Source organism: Myiozetetes cayanensis, unplaced genomic scaffold (genome assembly GCF_022539395.1).
Source record: "Myiozetetes cayanensis isolate MyiCay16 unplaced genomic scaffold, myiCay2020 scf1, whole genome shotgun sequence".
In the NCBI taxonomy this organism is placed as follows: domain Eukaryota; kingdom Metazoa; phylum Chordata; class Aves; order Passeriformes; family Tyrannidae; genus Myiozetetes; species Myiozetetes cayanensis.
The window spans coordinates 115,984,901-115,993,908 of record NW_026086604.1 but is presented as its reverse complement, the minus strand read 5'-3'; the positions used below and the strand labels follow the sequence as shown (position 1 = coordinate 115,993,908).

General features: G+C 38.3%; 1 protein-coding gene across 3 annotated transcripts in view; it reads right to left on the bottom strand.

Annotated features, from left to right (window-relative positions):
• Positions 1 to 2,661: 2,661 nt before the first annotated feature.
• The window catches only part of ANKRD28 (ankyrin repeat domain 28), a 122,750-nt gene continuing 116,403 nt past the window's right edge, over positions 2,662 to 9,008 (bottom strand). For 2 of the 3 annotated variants that reach the window (XM_050340866.1, XM_050340857.1), the window contains exon 28: positions 2,662 to 8,823. In XM_050340866.1, the coding sequence (XP_050196823.1) occupies positions 8,537 to 8,823 (287 nt within the window). In that variant the 3' untranslated portion in view covers positions 2,662 to 8,536. The remainder of the gene's footprint in view (positions 8,824 to 9,008) is intronic. The other variant, XR_007632210.1, reaches the window with a different exon arrangement.

The window sequence follows — 9,008 nt, the reverse complement described above, 5'->3', positions numbered from 1 at the left end:
GTCCTTGTGTTCCAGTTGCTCTGACTGTTAGTCAGGCCAAGAAGAGCAGAGCACTAACAGGAGACCTGTGAGTCTTCATTTTGGTGGTCTGAGTAGGTTCAAACTCAAATCACTATGGCAGCTACAAGTATGCGTGCTGAGAGGTGCTCCATCAGCTCCTGCTTTGAATGAACTCACTTTCTGGTTTCAGAAAGCAGAACAACTGAAAAATTGCTGAATTTCTACCTCAAGTTTTCTTAAATATTTACAAAGAATTATTATATAAACATTAGTGATCAGGGTGGTCTATCAAACCTTTCTTCTCCAACCTGTATCACTGTGAGTCAGGGTCTTGTTGAACACAACTTTGATACAGAAGCACAATAGGTTTGTTTATCCTGCAGCATATACTGGACAGATACATGGAGTGGGGAATGCCTATGTCTCATCAGGCATAAACTTGCTGATATAAAAGTAGGCCGTTCCACCACAGGGTTATTAAAAGTCATTAATTGTTTGGCACCCATAGTGGTGTTCTTGCTGAAGGCTGCACAAATCCAGGGTGAACAGAGCAGAAAAGAAAAGCATTTGCAGTGCTTATTCGTTCTTCGGGTTCTACTACCACACAACCAAGTCTGAAAGAATGGAACAATGAACAACAGGAGATTTCAGGACCCTCTGCCTTGGAGGCTGAAAAACATGCAGCTTTGTGCACTAAAATACTCCTTGGGATTTAGTTCCAAAGCAGATCATTGTCACAGTAAGGCTAAGGAAGTAAATAGCATTACACATATTTCCTATGCTTAAGGAAAGAAAAAGTATTTATCTGTGAAATACTTGCAAACTGTGTCCCACAGAGCTGTTCTCATTTTGGGTATGTTAAAACTGTTAGAAAACAAGACCTTCTGGCCTTACTGTTTGTGTGGGGCATGTTTCTCTGTGCCCTCCCTGAGAAAAGCAGGCATTAAGTATTAGAGTGTGTTCTAATATCTTGTTCTCTTCACCCAAAAAAAGCAGCCTTTAGCAAAGGAAAAGGTTGAACATACAGTACCAGACACAATGGATTACCAGTGATTATCTACTCACCCATCCATCCTGATCTTTGAGTAACAACAGATGCATCCATTCTGCAATGGGGTGACCAGGCAGTAACCTGTGATGTTCACTGCCACACATCAGTGGCTTTTGGAAGTCTGTGCTGGAGCAGCAATCCCAGCACTGCCCTGTTCCCAAACAACCCTGTATTCACGTGAGTGAAGCTACTCATCACTTACTGAGGAGGTGTGAGAAGTCTTCAGCAGGGCTGACGTTCACACTCGTAACATACTGTAATGCAGCCCATCTTCTATTATCTTTTCAATGGACATAAGCAGTTTTGTTAATGCTCTCTGAACTACTTCTGCCAGACAGTAGAACAAAACTGAACCAGAACATGAGGATCTTTTGACACATCTGAAGTCTAGAACAGCTTTAAATCACTCAGTGTGTCAAATGAAGTGAAATCAGGATTTGAAAATTCATACTGACACCAAAGGAACATCCTTTCTGAGACAGACAGCAGAGGATGGTGTCTTTAAGGGGCCTTGACATTGCTCCTGGGAAGGGAAAGACAACCACAGAAACTGTCTGTCCAGGCAGGGTAACAGCATGCAAGTCAGAGGTGTTGGAGGGTTCCTCATAAGGGATCTGCTGCTTCAGGATTCACAGTGAGTTTTCCAGGTGGATGTGGGGATACTCTGCTTACAGCGAGGAAAAAAACACCGGAAAGCACACCAAAGCAACAGTTGGCAAACAGGACCTTGGAGTTACCAAGAGGGATGTGAACAGGCTGAGGAACCGGTGAGACACTGGTACAGTCTGTTCACAATGCCCAAGTGGACAGAAGCTCCTTTAGGCACATCTCAACAAGTGAAGTGAAAACCCCAAATACGCACAAATTGAAGTGAGTGCTATCACTCCAAGTTTTTAATAAGTCAGCAGCAATGGAAATACTTCAGAGTCACCGTGCTCTCCTTCCTCTCAGCCCTAGGAGAGCAGGTGTAGCCAACACAGGTCAGAACCCAGAGACAATAACGGCACCCTCTGCAGATCAAACAAACTCTTGGTAGAAGACATTAGAAAGGCTGAACTCAGTAAGATGTTAATAGATTCTATGATTTTTAAGAAAACTATGCAGGCAGCTTCAGTAACGAAGTTTGGCAAGGGTCAGAAAATACATGACAGAATAGGACATGAATCATTAAGGTATCTAATCTATTCTTTTAACATAAAAGAACCCCTGAGACCTCAGCCTTAAGCTTTCAGAACTAAGTCAGCTCCCAGGTACAATGAGAAGAAAACCTGCACGACTGTCATTTGACAAGACTTGAAAGCAGGTTTGGTTTTGTTCTGTTCTGTTGTAAATCTGAACAGCGATAGTTCAAGCTGCTTCTATTGCAATTTTAATGAAAAAGAGAATGTGTTTTTTCCTCTTTAAATATTTAGTGACACTATCAATATGAAGACAGCTTGAAAGGCTCTTTAGGTTCTCTATTATTCAGCTATGTTTACAGTTACATGGTGAAAAACTGCAAGGTTTCTTTCCCAACCTCAGCTTGAAAACTGCCAAAGTGCAGCATGGAATGGAGGGAGCTTAGTTTATCCTAACATAAAATAACACAGGGCACACCAGGGAAGCATGGATAATTTAGATACTGCTTTATTTGAGGACAAATACAGTGCTAAAGAAATTGGGATAACAGGTTGGAAATAGCTGCAAGAAATCTTCAAGTACCGCAAGGAGGGACACTTATCTTCTTCCCTTGTCAGGAATGTTCAGTTGCGAGGTGAGTTGTAGAAACTGAAAATTTTAGTCACACTTGCAACTAATTTCCCCCCTGGAAAAGGAAACTGAAACACTCTTGATCTTCTTGGGCTCCAGACAGCTGAACAACTTAATGAAATGCTCTTTCTGAGGCTGCCATTTCAGACCATTTTTCTCTCAGTAGATCTGAGAGGACGCACAGATCAGACTGAGGGGCTGGGTGACACTCACAGTGTCCAGCCAGGCGTTTGCATCTCCTGTTGAGCAGTAAAACAAAGGGATTTTTGTAATAAGGCTTACAGATCATCATAAACACAATGGTAGTATTTTTCCTAAGAACAGTCAGTTATTTCATCATTTCAGATTAATGCACAGTGATGCCTTTGCACTTAACATTCTTCAAAACATACACATATTACAGTGAGAAAAGGACTCCAGAAAAAGTAAGCTGATAGCCAATGCTATCAGCTAACAAAGAGGCCTGCACTCCATCTCTGCACATTTCATTGAATCACAGAATATCCTGAGTTGGAAGGGATCCACAGAGATCATTGGAGTCCAACTCCAATGATCCACAAAGATCACTGAAGTCCAACACATGGGCCCTGCATATGATTACCCCAAGAATCAGACCACATTCCCAAGAGCTGTTAACACCTCAGGTTTCAGTCTGTAAAGTCTGGAGCCCCATGTTTTATAAATTCTTATCTTGTCCAACTTAAGTGTCACAGCTACACACTTACATTCAAAAAAGGTTTTTCAACCTAATCAGAATTCTTCCCCAACTGTCCTGTCAACTTCTGTAGCGTATTAAAGGATTATAAGGAAATCATCACAAATCATTGAGATTACTACAAGAGGCAATAACTACCTATCTTGGATTTAAGGATTTATATGAATTTCCTCGACCAACTTTAAGAATTTAAATACTCACTTTTTCCTGATATTAAAATGAATTTTGCTGAGATTAAATCCAGATCTGTGGAGGTAGCGTTATAAGTTTAAACTACTTATTAAGAGATTATAATAAAGGCCTTTCTCTCCAACATTATTAGTTTGATTCCAAGCAGGACAGGATTATCAAGAATTACTGTCTAAAGGAATCAGTGCTTTTTAACCAGAAGTGCCATGGCATTTCCTTTTGGAAGTGGGTATGTACCATCACCAGAGGCCCAGAATAAAGTGGTGGGAGATGAGGAGAGTCCTCCTGCCAGGTCCTCCTGCTGCTCCTGCAGCTGGAGCAACAGAAGCCTGTGGAGCTCCCCTGCCCAGCTGGTGGTACACTGAGCCAAAGAGTGCGGCCTCCAGTTCTCCAGAACTGCTGTGTCCGTAAACACTTACCCTTTTTATTTAGGTTTCAGTTTTTTAAGATGTGAACTTCACTGATCCAAACTCATATGGGCTCCCTGGAGACATCTAGAAGTGTTTAAAATGTCCCATGATTATGACAAACTTCTCACAAGTAAAGGCTAACCAGTTCTTTGTGCAGTATTTAATGTTGCTTACGATCTTTCTATAGGATGATCCTCTTACCCAGCTACTGAATGATCAACAGAAAGGTCATCACTTTTTTTTTTTTTGCATAAGAGAAGCTGAGCTACCAAAACAGTTGTCTTATCTCCAACCAGCTGCATTTAATGAACATTTTCTTAATTTTTTTTGTAAACTAGAATGTAAATAGAGCATGTTATTCTGGATTACTACGGTAGTTGTCTTTAAATTGACATCATATCTGGGCAAAGGAAGGTTAATTCCTCTCAAAACCAGAATTTATTTGGTTGGAGAATCTACAAACATTATCTCATGCTTCTTTTTAGTCATCTTCCCTCCAGCTTTGGTAACAGCTTTGGTATCTTCAGTGCCCTTTTTGTAGATGTCAAAAGGAGCAAAACTTTGGATTTAAATATTAATTTTTTTTCAACCAAACATTTGTTAATTCTTTAGCCTGACGGCTGAAACCAGGACATAGACAAGTCAGAATTTTAAACAAAATATACAACCAGAAAAAAACCTGAAACAAGTGCAACCAAAATCTAAGTTTAAAAACTGCTTATTTCTAGCTCTGATTGTTCCACATATATTTACACAAATATTTTGGAGACATCTAAGCATGTGAAGGTGATAAAAAGTAAAACGAGGAAATACAAAACAGGAGACACAGAAGTCGAGATTTTATAAGGAATTATAAGACAGGAGAGTTACTCTCGGGCATGCATGTGGGGGCAAGACAGACTGATTCCTTTTATCAGCATCCAGCATTTATGCTGCAACACAGCACTCTAAAAGTAACAGCTCAGACTGTGAGGTTAATAATTACTAACTGACTTGGCATTTTCTTCTGCAGAACATTTATCCTGAGAACTGAAAAACCCATAAAACATCCCAGAAGTCAGAATACACAGAGCTGAGCTGAGCAGAGCCAGCTGTCCTCATTCCTGGAGTCCATTTAATTTTTTTTCCCTCCAGGACAAAAAGAGTTTATTTTATTCTGATATATTGCTTTAATGGTCCAGCCAAGGCTCACTGTTCTCCCTTGGTGAAAATCCAAGAGATTGTTTGGATAAAGGCTGTAAGACTAACTGTCCCATATTTGTCTGTACAAAATGAGCAGGGTTTCTTTTAGAAAAATTGAGGCTCCAGTATAATTTTCTGGAAATGAAGAGGCCTCCAACTGAGGTATGAACACTTTTTTTTTTTTTACCCCTCCTCCAGCCACCAACACCATTATTTGCTTTTCAAAACAAGGAACCTCCTGTTCCTTGACCTCTCGTTAGGAAAGTGGTCTCTGACCACAGAAGCATGGTCTTTAAACAAATCACATTCCATTTTTGGAATTAGACCATTTTATGATAATAGTCTCAATTATCACTTACAAGGCACAATTACTGTCCTACCCATACAGCCAGGTAGTAATGAAGTTGTTTGTTTTAACAAATACATGCAAATTGCAATCTACAGGCTCACTGAGTAAATTGTAAGGATGAGATAGATAAGATACAAAACCATCTAATTCTGAATCCCTAAATGGTCTTAACAATTTGCAACAAAAAAAAAGACAGATATTTAGCTCTAAAAGTTCACAAAACCCAACTTAAAGAAAAAATGCAATTTAACACAGAGAAATGGTTTTCTTCCCCAGGAGGTGAGTAGCAATGAACCGAAAGAAAGGCACAATTTCTGATCGACCTAAGGAAACAAACATGTTCAACAGCACTGTTTCCTGCATTTCCCTGTATTCCATATCCAAATCTTTGATAAACAAACCAGTGCCATCTGAGCCTTTTCTCCTCCAGACACACAGTGGACATGGACAGCTCAGCCTCTACTGCACTGCTAATTACCCAGTAAGTCTGGAGTGTTCCCTCCTATAAAGTTCCCTATGGATACAGACACCATACACTGAGCTAACAGGTCATCTTGGAGTCAGAGGTCAGCATAGATAATCAAGGCCTAATAATTATCATCTTCTCACAGTGCCTTTGAATCAACAAAATTCAGACAGTTTCACGAACAGAAATATGCAGCTGTTTCCTTTTAAATAACACACTGCTTGGTGTTCTCATCCAGATTTCCCACGAGCATATGAAATAAAAAACGGGTCCACGCTGCTTCAACCTTTGAATTTAAATAGTTACAGTGAATCTCATGACAGGCCAATATGGATCTTCTGAGTGCTGCCTGCGTGCCCAGCTGAGGCATGTACATCACTGCCACACAGCCACACATGTGAGATTCAGAGGGAAGAACGCACAGAAATCACGACCTCCCTGAAGTCATCTAATTCTGCTCACAGATAAACATATTGCATATATAAACAATGAACACAGGCACAAATGGTTAAGAAAGTAATAATTAAAAGGAAGCTTAAAGGAATAATGAAGTAATTTAACATTTAAAATTACTTTAAATAGCTCACCTTCCTTTAGAATTGAAATGCTGGCAAAGCCTTTGTGAAGCAGATTTTATAAATTCTAACATTTCGACAAGAGACTTTGTCATCAATCCTTAGTACATGCAAATAAATTATTCATTAGTAGAACTCAAATTTGGGTTTTATTATAATCTATAAAATATACAGGATTCTTGAAGTACTGAAAGAGTGCAGGTAAATACAGTATTCAAGCAGTCACTATTTCTATGTACATGCTCATTAATTCTTCAAAAACCCCACAAAATTATCAAATAGATCAAAATATTGTCCCGTGTTTCTACACTATGTTCAGAAAAGCAGCTGTAATTTACAAAGTTTTCCAGTTTTACAATACAAAAAAAAGGATAAAAATGAAATTGGAATCAGTTTGTAGTAATTTATTTGTACTTAGCCAGGACATGCAAGGATTCCTTGCATGTACATAAACAAATTCACTTGAAAAGTAACAGTTATAGTTAAAGCAGAGCCAAATAAAGTAAATATTCATATTTAACAGACAAAACTTCAGCTTACTTATGTCAGTTTTTCATTCTTCAGGCAATTAAAAAAAAGAGTAGTCTGTTATAAATTAAAAAAAAATATTTGGGCAAGTCTGAACTACATTAAGGGACCTGTTTCTGCTGTTTATTTTCTAAATGGAGCACAACAAAGATACACAGCTCTTCCCACAGACCAGACACTGTACTTTTTTCTCTAATAGGGAAATATACTTTAAATTCACCTCCCCCCACACTTTGTAACTCTGGGATTAAAAAAAAAAAAAAAAAGGTGATAAGGATATACAATTTTTATCTTACATACAAATTTATGATGTAAGGAAGTGGATAAATTATTGAAAAGAACTCTCAGTCACAACAGGGTTATCAAGACATTTCAATTTGTTTTACGCAGTTTCATAGTTTCCAAGTTACTAGTGTATTTTTTAAATTAAGAAAAATCTCAATCCAAAACCCAAGTTAAAAAAACCCTAAAACTGTGCAACAATTACTGCTTCCCACTTCCCTCCCACGTCTCCCACCCCTTCCCTTGTTTATTACACTGTACATTTTTCACCCTGACTTCACCTTGTTAGCTGGTTTAACTTCAGTATTATAAAAGTATGACAAGATCATTTTCATTTCATCTAAACGAAAAAGAAAATAAAACTTAAAAGTACATCTGCTTTCTTTCATGGTACATTTAATAGTGTCGGAAGGCTTTCAGAGAATTAAAAAAAATAAAATTCAACATTTAAACCCAAATCTAAGCTTCTTTTCCAGAAGTAATTAAGGTTTGGTTGAAACAACTTCTCAAATAACCTATTCCAGTTTTCACAAAAATTTATTTAATTAAAAAAATCTTTAAGTTATTTGGTCCTTTGGCAATTTGCAGCACAAACAATGCCTACTGTACCAAACTCATTTATTGCCTTCAAAATGGTTTTAGTTTTACTGAGAATATTTAAATCAAGCATCCTTTGTGTTGAACAATAGTGTTGTTCATTTACATCAAGTCGGGTGCCCAGTCTGCAGGAATTACTCCCGGCACCAGAAACAGAATGGTATTAATACAGTTAAATAAAACAGTTTTGACATTCTTTTTTTTTTTTTTTTTTTTTTGCCATGGATTCCAAGTACTTATTCAAGAATTCATGCTTCTTCTGCAAAATATGCTCTTAAAAATCTTCCTAGAGTCTCACAGATTTTTTTTTTATGCAACCACAATAAAAACATCTTCTCAAAGGCCTGTCCTCTTTCTGTATTGAAACACCAACAGCTTTCCGAGAGCGCAAGTCTGACCTTCCAGCGTGAGGGTTCACTCCTCAGACCTACAAAATGTAGCTTCTAATACGTCTCAGAATCTGAGTCATTGAGCTCGTCGTCTTCTGTATACGGATAGCCACCTTCCCTGCCAATGTTGTTAAAAGTACAGTAAGAGCTGTGGTCACTCCTCATGATTGGCAAGGAATCAAAGGTGACAGTTTTTGAGGTGTTGGTGTAATGATTAATGGCATTGAAGGTAAGGGCAGGTAATGTGCTGCTTGATGAAACAGGCATCATGGTGGCCAGAATGAGAGCCAGGCAATCGGCCACATCCTTGTTGGGAGCGCAGGCCAAAGCCGGTGTGTAGCCTAGGAAGTCAAGAAAAAGCAAAACCTTCATTTAAAACAAAGACAATGCAAAAATTTCTCCAAGATCATATAATCTTTCAGCTGTAAAAGTATTTTATATTGCTTAGTTTCACACTGTTTAAAAAATAAAAAAATTGAATGCATTATCAATTAGAATTTTTAAGCTTCTGGTTACAAAAACAAGC